The 18,562-nt window shown below is 46.7% G+C and overlaps 1 protein-coding gene across 1 annotated transcript in view; it reads left to right on the top strand.

The window, feature by feature from the left end:
* The window catches only part of Ano2 (anoctamin 2, calcium activated chloride channel), a 316,981-nt gene that overhangs the window by 253,608 nt on the left and 44,811 nt on the right, over positions 1 to 18,562 (top strand). The window contains exon 15 of the mRNA XM_013511280.1: positions 1,570 to 1,765. Coding sequence (XP_013366734.1) covers positions 1,570 to 1,765 — 196 coding nt within the window. The remainder of the gene's footprint in view (positions 1 to 1,569; positions 1,766 to 18,562) is intronic.

Raw genomic sequence — 18,562 nt, 5'->3', positions numbered from 1 at the left:
CACCTTCTACCTGCTCTTTTCCTCCCTACATTTTCCATTTCACCCTCCACAGCCAGCATCCCTGTCCCCTGTCCTCTAGAGGAAATAGGACTTGCACAGCCTCATTTGCAGAAAGAGTGCTAAAAAGGTTTTAAAAAAATTCACTTGACTGTAGCAAATGCACCTTTGCTCTGAGCAGGGCATGCACCCAGCAGTCGGCTCACCCTGTCTACCCTTGAGAGGTTTCCTCAGGGCTCTTTCTTCTCTAGCATCCTGTGCTTCCTGCAAGTGGTCCTTTCTTGGCTTTGATGGGGAGACAGAGGCAAAGGGTGGGGCTGTTGGGTCTGTGTAGGTCTAGGAGAGCCCCTTCTTATTCTAAGGTTCTAGAACTAGACAATGGGGGACCTTAGAGGTGGATAGACTGGTACATTTCCTTTAGGAACACATCACCAAGAGATTTCTACCAAATGAGAAATCTGCACTCTCCATTTTGAGCCAAGTGCTAGAGAAACTTTACTGCAATTTTGTTCACTCAAACTAAGTCTGAATATATCACTTCTAATGTATCTCACCTTTTTCTCCTTTGAGCAACCTTCCTTAGCAGTCCCTCCCACCAAGCTGTAACTCATCTCTTTTCAGCTCAGATACCTTCAGTGTCTCCTTCTTTCTTCTCATGGATGGTCCAGTTTTAAGCCCACTTCTTCCACACAACTCTAGGACCAAGCAGATCTGCCTGCTTCCCTGTTTTCTGAGTTCCTTTAGTGGATATCTTCCTTACTTAGTACTTGTTATGGATTGTATCTAGATGTCCCCCCTCTTGCGGCCATAAGTGGGGCTTTTCAGAGGTGGGTAGATCTAGGGTATGTGAATGTAAATTAAGGGCGTGATGCTGAGATTAAGGGTGTATGGTACTCGATTAGACCATTAATTAGTTTATCAAATTTCTCAGTGTGGGTAATAGAAAGGCCCACTCTGGGGGGGGGGGTGGCACCACTCAAAAAGCTTTAATTTAGATGAGATAAAAGGGAAAGGGAAGTTTGTGGCCTGCTGATTCCTGCCTGTTCTGCCATGGACTGTTTCTCCTCTGTGATGCCCCTCTGCCATGCTACCCTGATGTAGAGCCAGCCAACTATGGACTAAGACCATTATCTTTTCTCTAACTTGTAGGCATCAGGTATTATGTCTCAGTGATGAGAACAGTAACTAAGACAGTACTTAATATTGTGTTATTTATTGTGATTTAAAGGTGTTCCTCTTATCTCCATAGTAAATGGAAAGCCCTCTAAGGAAAGAAGTCAAAGGATGTGTTGTATACTCCACAGTGCCTGGAATTTTCATCCTTTGTGTGTGTGCATGTGTGTGTATGTGTATGTTACAGACCATTTGAATTCTGCTAAAGACTAAAGATATCCTCCCCCAGAAAATGTACCTATGCTGAAGTTCTGTGTAAGAATTCCTGGGGGTTGCAGCTCCCTTGGGTATTGCAGCTCAGTAACACCTGGCAAAGCAAGCAGAACTATTGGCTGAACAAATAGTTGGTGCTCAATAACTGCCTGCTGAGTTATTCCTCTTGCTGTTTTCCCTGGACAGATCGCCTTGACGTTCTCGATTGTCTTTGGGGTCATTGTGTATCGGATCACAACTGCAGCTGCTCTGTCTCTCAACAAGGCCACACGCTCGAATGTCCGGGTGACAGTAACAGCGACGGCAGTCATCATCAACCTCGTAGTCATCCTCATCCTGGATGAGATCTATGGGGCTGTGGCCAAGTGGCTCACCAAAATAGGTATTGTAGCACATATCCTGTCTGCCTTGGGCCTCTACTGTGTGTAAGGTGCCTGGTAGTATGATCAAAGGTGGAAAGAAGATGGAAATAGGGTGATTTGCACAGTGCATTGTAGTGGAAGAATGAGAAAGTACAAGGCCCATGTACTTGAAGCTAAAAGGCTTACCCTGAAGGCAACAATATTCTCTGCAACACTCAATTGTCCTTTGGCTCATGTTGATTGCCTCATGTAACAGGGAACTCACCATCCCCCAAGGATAATCCGTCAATCTATTCATGCTAGCCTCACTTACAAGCAAGGCAGATTCAGCACTTCCTGTTAAAAATGACTTGAGTTTGAGCTCTCCTCATTTTCCCAGCAGCATTTACAAAGTGGAGGAAAGCCCCTTGATACTTGAGCCCAAGAGGGTCTTATCTATCCCAGAAAATCCCTGCATTCCCCAGCCCCGAACAGACTTCAAAGAGGGGTATCAGACTTCCCCAGCCTCAAGCCAGTGAGAAAATGCAGTGGCCCCGCACCAGGCTGTGTCATCTGAGCCACCATCGGCTGGCTGTTGCCTGAGCTCCACATCCTGGCATCCGCACATTGGATGGGGGAGGCTGAGAGTGTGGACCCTTTCTTCACTGTACTTACTCTGGGTGGCCAGGGTTCACCCCTTCCCTCTTTGATTTCGGGGATTTCCCTCTTGACTGTAGGAACTATGTGACTCCGCTGCTTCTAACCGCATTGGGAAGCTGACTTGAAGGTGTGATGTCCTTAATTCACTGACCAGCTAGAAGCTGGGTGCTTGGTAGTGTGCCTGCCTGCTCAAGACAACCTTTGCTGGCTGCTTAGTCAATGCCCTTCTACAGCATGGCCTCTGCTCTGAGACTGCGGATGGTGGCACCTACTTTTGACTTCCCTGGTGACCAAGGCAGGTTGCCACCCAGAGGGGCAACTCTGAGGTCTTCAGCCATCTATCATATATGTGTTGGCTGTGTTCCTTCCTAAGCTCCTTGAGAGCAATCAGAGAGCAGTTTCTGTCAGCGCACTGAGTGCTATGCTGAATGGGATTCCAGGGGAGCCCTTAAGCAGTGCATCTGACACTGCAGGGGACTCAGGGGGTTTGGAGGCTGAGGTCCCTAAGTGGGAGCTCGGAGATAAGTGGTGGGCATGTGTGGAGGGAGGAGGGAGTGCGCAGGGGGAGGGAAATTTCGTGGCAGAGGAAACAAACCAAGAAATGTGGCACTGAGGGAGAAGAGAAGTGACATGTGGCCACTAGGCCGGCTGGGGAGCTTTTTGTTGGTTTGTTTGTTATTTTTTTTTCTTTTTTCTGGATCTAAATACCAGTGGAACAAAGAGCCAAGCTCAGCATATGGGAGAAAGAAAGCATAATGTGTGTCCTGGAGGAATGAGGCACCCGGGGAGGTGGCTGCGGTGGGGACCATGGCGTGTCTGGGGCACAGTGGAGTGGGAATCAGGCCCAGGGAACTGACTGACACTTGGCTTTATATTTTGGTGGAAGATCTTAAAAACCGGGCCAAGGACTCTGTGTTTATTCTTATATGCAATGGAATGGTGTTTCTGGAGTTCAGAGGGGCATCTGGCTAACTTTGCCATCCTCCTGCCATGGTCACTGAGCCAGGAGAGAAATAAGATGACAGAAATGGACAAAAGTCAGTATGTAAGCTCTACAACTGAAAAGGCCACACTGGAGGAAGTAGCTTAGTGAAAGAGCCACATAAGCTTCCTAGCACCGAATACCCCACAGGTTGCCCTCTCAATGGCAGGCCAGGCTGCACAGTCCCGCAAGGCTCAGGTCATACAGGGGCACAGAACACCAGCTTCCTGCAGGATCTTTGCTCCCAAAGGAAGGGCAGAGACAGCAGGCAGGTGAGGAATGCTGCACCACCTTCCAGAGTGAGCCACGAGTCAGGCTGCTCTTCCTTGTACCGTCCAAGCGGAGGTGCAGCGAGATAAGCTGAGACGGTGCCGGTGAGCCCTTCCGAGCTTTTGGTGATGATGAGCAGCCTGCTGTGGCACACATGCCATGGGTTCACCACCCCTGAGCTCAGACGTTACAACTGTGCCCTGCCCACCTGGAGGAGACACAGAGACTGGGGAAATGATGTCCCCATTCCCCACCTGGTTCTGATCCAACGTTACTGAGGATGTTTTGAAGACTGTGACATATTGGAGGTCCATGCTTGCAAAGTTATGTAGTCAGGGATGCAGGATGCAGTGCACTAGGCAGAGGCAGAAAGAGCTAATGTAAAGAAGAGTGTGGAATGAGAAGCAGAGAGAAGAACAGGAAGTCAGTGATGCTGTAGACATTTCTTTTGGCTGTCCACTTGCACATTTCTTACACAGCTCCAGGTGATGGTAAGGATAGAAGTTGGAACGGTCAACAAGGTCATCAAAAACTCATTTACAAGTACTTACAGAGCAATTCCCACCTGCAAAGCTGGACCCTAACTCTTTTAAGGCCAGGAACAAAGTGCCCATACCCCAATTTCCACATTGTAAATTTCTGCCTGCTGTTCCTCATCTCCCTCCTCCCCTAGAAAGTTCAGGCAACTCCAGTGTGGGAAGCCAGTGTCAAGCACTTCTTAAGAAGGTCTGTTTCCCAAAAGGAGATGGAATTCTAAAAAGTGCATTTTATTCTGTGTGATGACAATAGTTGTCATGTGTTTTTAAACTCCGAAGTTTTTCTCTGAGCCCCAAAACTATGTGTGGCCAGGAAGGAAAGTATTCAATTATCATTTTACTAAGTTTAAAACTTAGATTTTCTTTCTAAAATGCAGATACCTGTTGTGCTGCTTTGATGTCAGTTTCTTCCCGGCTGCATTGATGTGGTCTCTGCTCAGGCACCCACATGGGCATTGTCCTGGATTATTCTCTTATTGGTCTTAGGCTGGATGCTCCCAGAAGGCTCCCTCTGCTGTGTAGTTGGAAACCAGTGAATGGAAGAATCCAGTGGAAAGAGCCTTTAGTTCTAGTTATGGCTCTTTCTCTGTCCCATCCTGCAATTGTGTGGCATTGGGTAGCAGGAAACTTTCTTGGAACAAGTTTTATGGACCCTCCCTTCCTTATTTTCCTCTCTTTATCCATGGATCATGCCCCACTGAACTATTTTCACAGCCCAATGGCTGCACCCTTTCCCTCACTTTCTCTATTTTAGAATCTCCATCCCCTCACCCTTTCTCAAACAGTAGGTTTGTGGGCAACACTCGCCTCACCCCTCAGACAGTTGCCCGTTGCTCTTACATCGGATATAAACCGGCATTTAAGGCTATCATCCATCTTCTTCCCACTGTACTCCTCCTCCCCAGCAAACCCACTTGACTGTAGGTCACGTAGGCCACCCCATGCATTCCCACCCCAGTGCCAGCTCCTGCTGCAGAAGCTGTTGTGGTGACCCTCAGTGCCCCGTGCTGCAAAAGGCCTCTCCAAACTGCCTCCTTCATGAGCTGTGGCCTGGACACTTGGCCCTCAGTGACTTTTTGCACCTCTTATCTCTCCTGGCAGACACCTCACTTGTTTGCTCCTCCATCTGTGTTTATAGAGTTCCCACTTTGTGCCTGGCACAAGTCTTTCTTTTTTGCAGTACTGGGGATTGAACTCATGGCCTTCACTCCGAGCTACATTGCCTGCTCTTTTTTTCTTTTTGAAGCAAGTTTTCACTAAGTTGCCCAGGTTGAGCTTGAACTTGTGATCCCTCTGCCTCTGCCTCCCAGAGTGCTGGGGTTACAGGTGTGCACAACAACACCTGATTGTACCAGGTACAGTTCTGGGACTATAGCAGTAAACAGGAGTCCATTTCCTGTTGCTGTTAGGCTCATGTTATAGAGGGGAATGGTAGATGGGAAACAAGAATGTTTCCTAGAGGGTGAGAAAGGTGTCATGTGATGGAGAGTGTTTGGGGGTAGAGCACTTGAGACCAGGTGGTTAAGAAGGGCCTATTGAGATGGTGAATTTGTGGGTGAGACCTGGAAGTCAGGAAGGAACCTGACAAACACCAAAGACAAAGGCTGCAGGTAGGAAGAAGCTTGGAGGGTTTGTCTACATTGCCCCTTGAGTGTTGATCATAGACTGTCTTTCATCACTGCTCCTGTTTCTATTAGAATAGACTGGGCTACAGTAGAGCAATGAAGTCACCTCAAATCTTGGCTGCATAGCATGGTGTATGGGTTCTTGCTCACACTGCATGTCCATGTGGTTGGCAGAGCATTCTATTGATGCAGTTTCTCAAGCACCCTGGGTACCCCGCCTCAGTTAACAAGACCTGGAGGGTCCACAGAGGCTGTCAGAGGCTTCCATCATGGCTCACTGGTGAGCACCAGCCCAGTCCTGAAAGGGTGGAGACATGTGTATACGTGCATGGACACTTTCTACCACCTGCTGCAGCTAGGTTGCCAGGCCCTTGAGAGCAGTGATTCTGTCTTTCATTTCTTTGTCTGTCTTACACAGTGCCAGGCTCCTGGGAGATCCTAGTATGTCTGTGGGTGCCATTATTGGTAAAACACACCTCAGTCTTCATGTATTCAAAAAGATGTTTTTAGAGTAAGCCCACAGCTAAGTGTCCTGTAAACCTCAGTAGAGGCCGCTGGGAGCATCTGTGTATCCACTCCTTCATTCTGTCTGCCTACTCAATGGTTCAAGGAAATACTGAGGGGAAAAAGTACATGTGGGTTGTGCTGACTGGGTAGTGCTGATGGAGGCAGCCAGGATATCAGAAGACTTGATGTCTCCTTGACGGTGAAGCATACTTACTCAAAAAGACAGTCATATAAAGCAGGCGACCAGAGTGCCTGCAGGTTCAGGCACAGTTTCAGGCCCACCTGGGGACATAACACTGTGGACAAAAACACCTAATGGAACGGAAAGTCTGTGAGGCTTAGGGACTGGTTTTGCCATTCTCACGCTGGGTTTAATATCCATCTGGCTTTCTGCCCCCAGTCTCCTGATAGCCGAGGAGGCTGTGACTTGGTGCATGTCTTGCCAGGTGCAAACAGCTGGTACTCACTGCTCCACCGAGTTCCCAAGTGTTTCTTGCAAGACTGGGTGGGGGGAGACCCAATTTTCTAGGCACATCTCTCAACAAGTCCCTGCATCAGGCCTCTCTGAGGTCTGTTCTTGCCCCAGATATTTAGAACAAATGACAAAATTTGTTAAGTGTCTTGAGAGTGCTGAACTTGGTAGTGGTAGACAGAAACTGTAATGGTCTCCCTGGTTTCCACAGTAATCATGGCAGTGGGCCTGGGTACAAACCAGACCATAATATGGAGGCAGTGCAGCACTGGGACGTGAGCTGAAATTTGCAGTGGAGAAAAGTAGATGCCGTGTGGGCTCCTTGTTTGACAGAGAGCCTGGCCAGCAAGGCTGGGGGTACCCAGCATGCAGCCAAGTTCAGGAAGCATCAGTGGTTGAAATTGGTGTGGAAAGAGGTGAGGATTTCAATGGAGGGGATGGATCCCTGCCTTAGTACCTAGGGATCTGTCAGTGAGTTTTTCATTCCTGGAATGGAGGGGTGACAGGTGTTAGATATAGAGAAAAGATCCAGGTCCGATGGGAGGAAGTAAGCAGGCACTGGGCAGGACATCAGGACCCCAGACAGGGCAAACAGGACAGGGCTCAGGCATGTGTGGTGGGCAGTTAGGGCTTGAGGCAGGGAAATCAGGGAAAACAAGCTCACTAGCTCAAGGCATGTTTCCCCCTTGGGTCAGGATCCAGGGCATCCTGTGCCTTCCAGGCAAGGGGCCTCTGAGCGCACACATTTTGGAGGAGGATGTCTAAGGCTCCTAAAAACTGTAGGCTCTAAGAATCAACAGGTATGAGCCAGGTTTGGCCTGGAAGGGGGTTGGGTGCTCACTCTAGCTCGGAATTCTGCCAGACAGGCATTGTGGGGGCGGTAGAGTGGGCAGCAAGCTTTAAGGCTGAGTAATCAAGGTGCCATGGGCTCATCTTTATTGGCGTGATTCTCTAGCTGGAGCTTGCTCTTTCCCTCCTCCCCTTCCTCCACTTCCTCCACTGCTCCCCACCCCGTCTTCCTCCTGGTCTCCCCTCCCTCCGCACCTTCCTTTTAAAATGGCTTGCAAAGTGCTAGGTGATGTGAGCAACGCTGCAACTCACCCTGTCCTCTCTAGTGAGTCTCTTCACGATACAGAGTTGGGTTTATTGTAGGTATCTGAAAGAAAGATTATTGAGTCTCCACATCTTAGGAAAATCTGTGTGTGAGTTGCTTAAGCACTGCTATGGCCCACTCCAGAGGGTCCCTGCCCTAGATGCTTCTGGCTGGGAGTAGGGGAAATGATGAGGACAGAATGAGGGACAGAAAAAAGGATTGGGATCTTAGCATGTCGTTGTCCATGTACCAGGCACTGGTAGGTATTGTGTGTACTTTGTCCACACCATTTTCATAATCACATACAAACACACACACAGAGCTTACCTACATCCAACCCTGTTCTAAGGACTATCCCTAAATCAGCACAGATGGTCTCAAGGTATGCTTTATGGTGGGCTTGTGTCCTAATAAACCCATCATGCGTTGAAAATGTCCTAAGTTGAAAGTGCATTTGGTTCACATAATCTACTGGACATAGTCACTCATTAACACAGCACCCTGTAGACTGTCCATCCGTTCTTCCTCTTGGGATCTTGTGGCTGACTCACTGCTGCTGCCCAGCATCACGAGAGTTTCTTACTGAGTGGCTCTAGCCCTGGAAAAGATCAAAGTTCAGAGTTACTGTCCCAGTGATAATGAATATCGCTTTCCCTCAGTCATGAGGTTGAAATAATGTCAATTGAGCCATCATAAAACTTGGGGATATCTGCCTACTTAATCCTCAAAACAAGCACAGTGGAGTTGGTGATCTTAAAATTCCCATTTTAGGGGTGAGAAGACTGAGACACAGAGAGGTAAGTAGCAAGTACGGTTCACAGAGATAGTAAGTGGTACATCTGACTCCAGACCCACAGGCTAACACTGTTATGCTTGATTACCTTGTAACATGTCACTGTCTTCTCTCAGGATAGCTTAAATTTGTTGGGAAACAAAAGAAAGACAACACAGACTACAGAAGATTTTAAAATGTAGTGGAGGGGGCTGGGGATTTAGCTCAGCGGCAAAGCGCCTGCCTGGCAAGCACAAGGTCGTGAGTTCGGTTCCCGGTACCGGAGAAAAACCAAAAAAAATAAAAAATAAAAAAAATAAAATAAAATGCAGTGGATTTATGCATGTGAATGGCAAGCGGTCAGGTGGGTCTGGGGACAGGGACAAACAAGTAGGTCAAATGTCTCGTGCCTCCCTGTCTTGGGAGCAAGCTCTGATAGTGGAGGGCCACAGATTTTGCATCAGGTCCTGCCTGTTTTGCTAAATTTTGAAAACAGAAAGAAATTTTTAAAAATTGAAATGTCAGCAGTCTAAATTTTTTCTTCCTATTCTAAGCTGCCCTCTGCAAAAGGCAATGTATTAGTACTAAGGAGAGAGAGAGAGAGAGAGAGAGAGAGAGAAAGACAGAGAGAAGAAAAAGGAGGATATCAATGCCTGCAAGGCACCAAAAATTTTTTAAAGAGAAGAGCATCTTGGGGTTGTGTGGATGGATCTAATTTTCCATCCCATGTGGAGGAAGTATGCTTTTGGAGTTCAGGGTGAAAGTGCTGGCTTGATTGGATTCAGAGGCCGGGGTGGGGTCTCATGGCTGCAGGGAGCCTCCTGAGAAGCAGGTGTCCAGGACAAGGATGAGTGTGGGTTGGAGTGGGGTCTTAGCTTTCCTAAGGGCTGAATGGGGTGGTGGGAATTTGAAATCTGGCCTTTGATTTAGGTCACAGGCTATATTCTCTTCCCTTCCTGCTTTGCCCCTGACTTGCTGGGTGGCCTCCAGCCACAGGGTAGGAAGAGCCTGGGCTGCCCCATCGGGGGAGGCCCTGGAAGGGTGTGGCCAGAAAGCATTCTACCATTGTCTGCAGCCCCCTGGTGAGGTTGGCATGCACTGTGGTAAGTGTTGTCCGGGGAGGAGGCTGATACTATTAATGAAAATGATGTGCGGTCATGGTTCCAGCCCAAGTTTGTAGAGCTGTTCATACTGCCGATGTGGAACCATTAGAAGGCACACTGCTGCTCACAGTAATTGAGTGTAACTGGGAAGACATTCTTCCCAAACATGAGACACAGCTTTCATTTTCCCAATTACTGAAACATTCACTTCTCTTATTAGCAAGAAATCCCATACATTCTTCTCCTTCTCTGAATTTTCTAAGAATTCAGAGACTGAAACCTACCGAAAGAGAAGAGAATAGGGTTGTGGTGGTCATACTTTGTTTCCTCTTCTCCCCAGACCTTTATCCACTTAGGGAATTGGTGGTGCTTCTTGCTTCTTCCTAAGTAGTCAGCATTTCTGGCAAAATCGCATCCCTTCATCATTATAGTCCTTTTTCCTGGTCCTCCTTGAGATCCAGTGATGCAGCTTTCTCTCCTGTCTCTTTGCTGCAGTAGAATCGTACCCTCTGATGCATCTGAGCTGGATTTTGTTTCTTCAGGGTAGTGGAAGGCTCAGACCAACACCTGCATATGAACAAGGAGCCAGCTGGAGTGTATCCAACCCTTGCTCCTCTGAATCGATCCCATTCTGTACCACACTGCTGTTGGACACTGGCCTGGCCTGCCCAGGAGAAGGGGCTGAACCACTGCTGAGATGGCTGTTCTCGCTGCAGGTTGCGGGGCTTTCAAGGAAGGATGATCACTTCCTGGGGCTCAGTCAAGGGGCTGCTTCTGTCAGGATCCCTGCTTTCAGGGCACACATGCGCTCCAACCCATCTTTAGCATGACTCCAACACAGAGACCCAGGACCAAGGAAACTCCTTCCTTGGCACACACAAAATACAGCAGGTCCAGTGAGACACTATGCCATCCCTTATGTGGAAAGTGATGCTAAAGTACCTGCCCTGGCTTTCTAGGAGAGCTCTGCAGAGACGCTCAGTAGCCCACTGGCACCTCTCCACTATGTCTTATGTCTCTCATGGAACATTTTCCTGCACTGTAGAAGGAAGAGGAAGTTTCTGAGCTTCGTGCTCTGCTAGGTGCTCCTCAGGCTTTGTTTCACTTAGGAAAGGGGCTGTTTTAGGGACTAGGATACTCAGGATTGGGATGATCAATTCACTTATCAAGGATGCTTGGTGGAAGTGTCTCTTGACATTCATCCCATTGCTCTTCTTTATTCTCCATCGTAGCCTTTGAAGTCCTGACTCCTCGGAGCTAGCCAAGTGCTTCAAAGGAGAGTTCTCCATTCAGATTCTACTTCAGCCCCTAGGGTCATGAGAGGAACAAAAACACAGGGCATTAAGGCTCAGGGTGTCCAACTTAGAGCTCTTAATTTTTCCTCCAAACTTATCACCTTTCACTCATTCTTTCCATCTCAAAAAATGTCACTATCAACTACTCAAATGCTTCTACCAAAACTCAACTGCCACCCTAGATCCCTCTCTCTTTTCCACCCCCAGAATCTATTCCAATAGTATATATTGTCCATTCCATTTTCTTCTTTTAAAATTTATTTTAAAAATAAAAGAAGGAAAACATTAACAAACAGACATCCATTTACAAAATAGCAGAAGAACAATATAAACAATACAGAGTTACAGACAAAGTGTTAGGAAATTAACAATGCTTCTTGTATTATGCATTGATATCTTCAAAGTGGGTTCTCAGGAAAACAAATAGAGACATGCAATATTGATCAATCAAGTAATCATTAACTGTTCCTTTCAGTAAAGCGATAGAAGATAGTAGTTCAACTATGTTAACTGTCCTGTATATACATGCATGCATATTTCCCCTTCTTTCCCTTCTCTTTTCCCATACCTCAGTTGACCCTTACCCTTGAACATTTTCCTTTCATTTCACAATGTCTATCATACTTCCTAGTTTTTATTCACTCTTTCAAGTTTTTACACTAGTGAGACTATATATTGCTTACACATGCAAGTCTGATTTATTTCACTTATGAGTATGGTCTCTAGTTGTGACCATTTACCTATAAAAACCTCTAGTTTATCTTTCTTTATAGCTAAGTAATATTGCTTTATATAAAAGTACCACAATTTTTTATCCTATCCTCAGTGGATGGATATTTGGGTTGCTTCCACAATTTAGCAATTACAAATTGCACTGCTGTAAACATGGGTGCACATATATCGCTGTGATATGATGTTTTCAGATCTTCTGGGAAAATACCCAGAAGGGGAATAGCCGGGTTGAATGGGACCTCTAGACCTAATTTGTTGAGGAATCTCCAAACCGATTTCCACAGTGGTTTCATCAGTCTGCATTCCCACCGGCAGTGGAGAAGAGTTACTATTTCTCCAGAGCCTTGCCAGCATTTGTTATTGGTTGATTTCTTACTGCTAGCCATTCTTACTGGGGTGAGATGGAATCTCAATGTTGTTTTAATTTGCATTTCTCAAATGACTAATGATGTTGAACATTTTCTCATGTATTTATTTGCCATTTGTATTTCTTTATCTGAGAAGTGTGTATTCATCTTAGCTGCCCATTTTTGGATTGAGTCTTTGAATTTGGGGGAGCTGATTTTTTTAAGTCTTTATATGTTCTAGATAGAAGTCCTTTGTCCGAGGGATAGTCAGCTAAAATTTTTTCTCAATTTGTGGGTTTTCTTTTGACTCTGCTGGTGATTTCTTTAGATGTGCAGAAACTTTTCAGTAGGATGAGATCCCAGTTGTTGATTCTTTGAAGTATTTCAAGTGCAGTTTGGTTTTTGTTCATGAACTCTCTGCCTAGCCCTGTATCTTCAAGGTTTTTATCTACTTTCTCTTCCAATAGTTTTAGTGTTTCTGTTTTAATATTGAGATCTGTGATCCATTTTGACTTGAGTTTGGTGCATGGGTCCATTCCATTTTCAAACGTATCCCAGATCTTATAACTGCACCCAAGTTCCATCTTAATATTGATCAATTCACTTTGTTTCTCTACTTTGTTTCTCTACTTCTACCTTTATCCTTCTTCCCCAGCTGCCTTCATAGCTCATCTCTGTTATTGTAAATTTAATTTCATTATTAAGAGGTTTACTTGGCTCGTGGTTTCTGAGAGTTCAGTCCATGATTTGCTGGCTGTGTGGCAGAAAAAGCATACTGGAAGGAATAGTGAAAAAGCTGCTCACCCATGGCAGCCAGGAAGCAGGGTGAAAGAAGAAGGAAAATGGGGACAAGAACATACTCTTTCAGGTTATGCCTCCAGTGACCTCCTCTGTCTAAACCTCACCTCCTAACAGCACATTCAGCAATGAGTATAGCACCCCAGTGAGCCAGTCACCTTCCAAAAGCCACATCTCTGAACACAGGAGACTTTTGGGGACATTTTTAGATGTGAACCACATTAATCATACCCCTTACATGGCTTCCTAGTGGGCATCCTGTGAAGCCCCACATGGACTCAGCAGCCTTCCTTTCTAGCTTCACTCTTAATACTTCTTCCAGCTCAGAATACCCCAGTCTCTCAAACCTGCCCCTTCCTGTACAGCCTTGAGTCTTTCCCTCACCCATACCTTTGTCCTTCCAGTTACTACCACTTGGAGCACTGCCAGCTACTTTAAGCCTCAGCTCTTGGTCACCTCCTCAGATGCCTTTCCTGAGCCCTCCACCTACAGCAGTTTTCCTATTCATCTTTTCTTCTCCTCAGCTCCTTCCAGGTTCCTTTAATGTGCATTTCTCTGTAAAATGATATAAGAAAGCTACTTAACCTATGACAGTCAGGAAGGGGTGGGGGAGAGAAGGAAGCCAGGGACAAATCTTCCTTGAGTGTCACCTCCACTAGACAGGGAGCTCATTGGTCTATTTACCACTGTTCTTCCAGTGCCTGGTGCCTCCACATAATTGTGACTTAGTACAGAGTTGTTGAAAGAAAAAGGACAATGATGGGAAAGATGAAAGCATTCCCTTGGGGTTCTCATTCCCTGGGAAGATAAGAGAGGCTGACTGGGGTTGGGATGGTCATTGTTTTTCACTAGGGCCTTGGTTTCCAGGCCAGTACATTTGTGAGATGACTGGTGTCACTGGAGTGTCCTGACTATAAGCACGACACACTTATCTATCCTCTTCCTGCTCCTGTCCTTATAATAGGAAGGAATCTTCATAGGGCAGCTGTGGCATTCAAATGGGGAACCCATGTCCTGTGCCCGAGTAGTGCCTGGAACATGGTGGGTGCTAGGTGTGGAGCTCCTGTGATTGACCCTGTATGTGTCTCCCTCCTTTCCTCTGCCTCTCCCTTCCTTTCTCTCTCCCTCAGTCCCTCTACCCATCTGTCCATCTTTCACTCTTGCTACACTTTCTGTCTCTCTCCAGTGTTTTCTTCTTAGTTTGGTCTCTTTTCCTTAAAAGGAGATGCCCCAGGCACTGTCACCAACGGCCAGGCTACTAGCCAGCACGGTAGGTCTATGTCCATTCTCTGAGGGTGAGGGCCGTCTTCCTGGCTCTAAGGGAGGAGTCCTTATGCTAAGAAGCACTTCAGGTGGCAGGAGTATCTCAGGAACAGCATCAGGAAGGAATCTCCAGCCTGGGCTGCTCTTGGCTCCTTAAGTGTTAAGCTGACTGTCTAATTACCCAGGTAAATGGCTTTTCTTAGGGTGATTCCCTCCCCGTAGCACAAATAGTATCCCATGCTGGGGCTCAGAGAGCCCCTACACATGCACACATGCACGCATAGTGGGTGGACCAGATGGTTGGAGTGTCAGAAAATACTGCTGCTTACAAATTACCTCGTGAGGGAGAAGAGGATCGAGGAGCAGGCACCTTTGCTTACGGGCTCAGATTCTCCTTGCTTCTGTCCCAACAGTGTCAGGGCTGGGGCGGGGTGAGGCCAGTGAAATATACACTCAGGTATCTCCCCGTTTTGTCTTGTTGCCATAATTATGCATCTGCTGGCTGGGCTTCTGGGGAAACTAGAAAGGAGGAGTTGTTTTCCAAGATGCAGATTCTCCAGCTGGCACCCTCTAGCTGGCTGTACTGTTTCCATATGATTAGGGAGGAGCCCTGGGGACTTTGAGTCCTAAACTGGCCCTCTGGGACTAACTTGGGCTTTCATACTAATTATTTGCCAAGGCCACTTACAGCTGGGTCATTTGCACTCATAATTTTTCATGACACAATGTGACAGAGGTTTAATGCTTCAAGGGAGTGGGCAAGTAATTAGCCCTGTGTGAGAATGCTAGCTCTAGTCCTTTCTGGCTGTAGTGGAGCCCTGTTGGAAATCTGCTTCCATAGGTTGAGAGCAGGTGAGACCCTCAGATGACCTCTGATCAACTTTGGGAGCTTGAGGTGGGGGGTGGATTTCAGGAGAACCTGAATGATGGGAAGGCTTGCCTGCTTACCTGGTGGTCATGCTGTCTCGTTGGGCTTTTTTCCTTTAAATTCCTATAGCAATGCGATCTAAAGGCATTTTATTTGAAGTTGTAAGGAACACAGTGCCACACCATTTTCTCCTGGAATTCTGACCACTTCAAATGCAGATGGACTGCCATAGCCTGTAGATGTTATCCCACTGCAAAAGACCCTGGGGATGCTTGTCTCCCATTGTCTGTGTCAGGGTCATGTTCCCTGTGTCATCCAGGAAAGAGATCCAAAAGTCAAGCCAGAGCCTCAGGCTGTGGGTTCCCCTTAGTCCACGGCACTCTATTCTCTCCTGGATGTGCAGTGCCCCTGAGGCATTCCCTCCTCAAGGGCTCAGCCTGGTGCACGCCCTGGCTTTGGAGTTTTGACCAAGGTGGGGGACCTGGATGATTTAGTGGCTGATCAAGTGGATTCAGATTGTTTATTGGAAATGCTCATTATTTATGATAGCTCATGGCCTTGAAAGCACAGGCACAGGCTGCTTTTAGGTATAAAACTAATAAATAATAGCCTGGCCGTGATTTATCAGCATGGAGGAAGGGAGCCACTCATTTCCAGTTGCAGCAAAGAGGTTTGAAAGCAGCAGATTCCCTCTGCAGAGGACGAGGAGGAAATTCCTGTAGGGACTGGGAGATCTGAGTACAGACAGTTCAAAGGGGATTATAAAAGGAAATTAAAGACACGTGCCACCCCATACCTCATCCTAATCCCCTTCTGGACAGATTTGCAAGATAAGTTTTTCAAATTTTCAGACCCTAAGATCTGATTATTTATTTTTAGATGACATTGGTTTTAATTTTCTCACTCCCTCAAAATATTTAAGAGATATGAGTTGTGGTTAAGTTACTTTTGAATTGAATGCCCCAGGCACACTGAACAGAAGTTTACATTCCTGTGAAGATAAGGAGAAAATATACTATTAAAAGGGTTCTCTTTTCTTTTTTCTCCTACCCTTCCTTTCTTCCTTCATTCCTTGCTTCCTTTTCCGTCTTTCCTCTCTTTTTCCTCTTCTTCCTTCACCTTCTCCACTGTCATTTCTGTCTGTCTCTCTCACAAATCTCTCTCATTTGTAACCCAGATATCAGTGTTTCTGATATCCCTGTGCCTCATGTTGAAAGTGCTTTAGCATGGCTCAAGGGAAAGTTCCAGCTTTTTTATGAATTTTTTCTGAGGGAGCAAATAAGGTTGTTATACTACAAACCCACACAGCAGAAGTTAATGAAAATTTCCACTGGTGTCTCTGCCCCATTTCTTCTCTGCCCAGCTTCCTCCTCTCCCTCTCTGCCCTTCTGGTCCACGTCACAGGTCTCTAGTACCTTCTGGGGCCTGCATCAAACCCAGCACCCCCTTTCTCACCACATATAGGCAATTTCACTCTGTTGCTTGTCTCATGTATTTTTACATCTGCCATGCTACTCATCAAAGAAAGGCCTCACCTTACGAATGTGACAGATATTTTCTTACTCTTCCAAATAATTTTCCCTGTCATTTGTTCTTTCGTTCATTCATTCATTCATTCATTGATTCATTCATTCATTCATTCAATGTACCTGGTAGAATGCATCTGACAACATCTGTGATCCACCCAGATGTATCTCTTTGACCTTGCTCATGGTAAAACTGTGTGTGACAGGAACAGGGCAGGAGTGGGAGGAGGTGACAGGATTGAGAGCCACATGAAGGTTCACTATTATGGCTCTTAAGTGGAAAGTGACCTTGGAGATCAATGGCACACACTTCCACCCAGGCTTTGGAACTATTTCCTTCAGCCAAAGGCAACAAGAATCAGCCTGAAAAAGGGAATGTAGAAGCTTTTATCCAGTGAGGACCTGATGTGCATAAATGTAACAGGGAGGATGAGTCTCTTAGTTGGGATAGGACTGTAGCAGAGAAAGGGAAGATCTTACAGATTAGAAATCTAAGATGGTTGCTAGCACACATGAGCCAAAGGACAGATATTAAAAGTGGCAGTGTTAACTGTAGATAGCACGAGTCACTATCCAAATTTGGTAAAACAGTATGACATTACTCAGACCTTTTCTCTGTGTGGCTGTGGCTTCCTCACATGTTAGGAAGGAGAAAATCTGCAAAACTGCCGGCTGAGGGATGCGATGGTCAAGCTTTCCAACTTTTTGCATCTGCTATAGAATTGCAATGGTGTCTCCAGAGTCCAGAGCAGGCAGAGCTATTGCCAAAGCAGCACTCCAGGGCACCATGCTTTCCCATTCTCAGTGCTCCTCCCAGCTCACAAGGCTGGCCTCTGCAGTGGAGCCTCCTTCATGGTCCTGCGGTTATGTTTGGACCACCGCTGTGCTGGCGAGGTTCCTGGCGGAGGCCTCTGCATTTGCTCTGCCACTGTCCTCTGCTAATACCATGTTTTACCACTACATCTCCAGCTCAGAAGGTTCCCCCGCAATTCATTATCACAGGTCTTTCTTAGGCCCCTAGAAGATAGGTTTTGTCTCTGTTCTGGAGGATGTGCTATTTAAAGGATATTGGAATAAATTCCCAGTGGTTTCGACTAAAGGGAATGAGTGTCACAGTCACACACTTTATCTCTCAGACACAGTTTTTCCCATGCAACATGCAGAGGCTGCACAGTACACAGGCTTGGCCTTGTGGCCCTGGCTGCCCTCAGTGACTCCTCGGCCTGGTCAGAAACACTGCCCCTACTTTCCAAGGGCCTTTCCCTTTGTTCAGGAATGTGCAACCAGTATCTCAGGACTTGCCTCCCAAGGTTCCACCTGCAATAGTAAGTTGGAGCATATCTAGCTGCCAAAGCACAGGGGATGGCAATGCTATAAACTGTTAAGGGCGATTCCTTGCTTTTGCCACAGTTTGCCCAGACATTTGGAGGGCAGCCTTGTGTTGGTGATTCACAGATCAAGAATTTCTCCTTCCTGTGGTGCTGCTCTGCTCCAGGAGCTGGGATCTTCCTAGGAGGTGGGGGAAGAGAGACAGGAAGAGTAGAAGACTTCACAGGCAGTGTTGAGAGTAAGGCTTGGGGGTGGCCACCTTCACTTCTGTGCATAGCTCCTGGGCCGCAGTTCATGCATATGGCCCTCAGTGTGTATCCAGGAGAGGGGAGGAGCTTGATATGCATCTGAGCAACATCTGCCTCACAGACTCACCAGAGAGGCTTGGATTAATTCCAGCAGTGATCTTACACCAGTGAGGGACTTCCACTTGCTCACTCATCAGTGGGATCTTCTGCAGTATGCTTCACACAGTTCTGTGCAAGGTCCCTGGTGGGACTGAGACCCTGTTGTCTCAAGTACAGTATTAAACTGTTCATGACCATATATATTGCTTCCCTCACTTCTCTGTCTCATTATCCATTTCCTCCCCAAGGGTATTAGCCACTTTCCTGTCACTGGGTCAAAAGGTCTGACACCCACAAATCAAAGGAGGAGAGG

This window comes from Chinchilla lanigera, unplaced genomic scaffold (assembly GCF_000276665.1).
Source record: "Chinchilla lanigera isolate Chin_1 unplaced genomic scaffold, ChiLan1.0 scaffold00012, whole genome shotgun sequence".
Taxonomy (NCBI): Eukaryota; Metazoa; Chordata; class Mammalia; order Rodentia; family Chinchillidae; genus Chinchilla; species Chinchilla lanigera.
The sequence above is the reverse complement of the archived record's forward strand: the minus strand, read 5'-3'. Positions and strand labels throughout refer to the sequence as shown.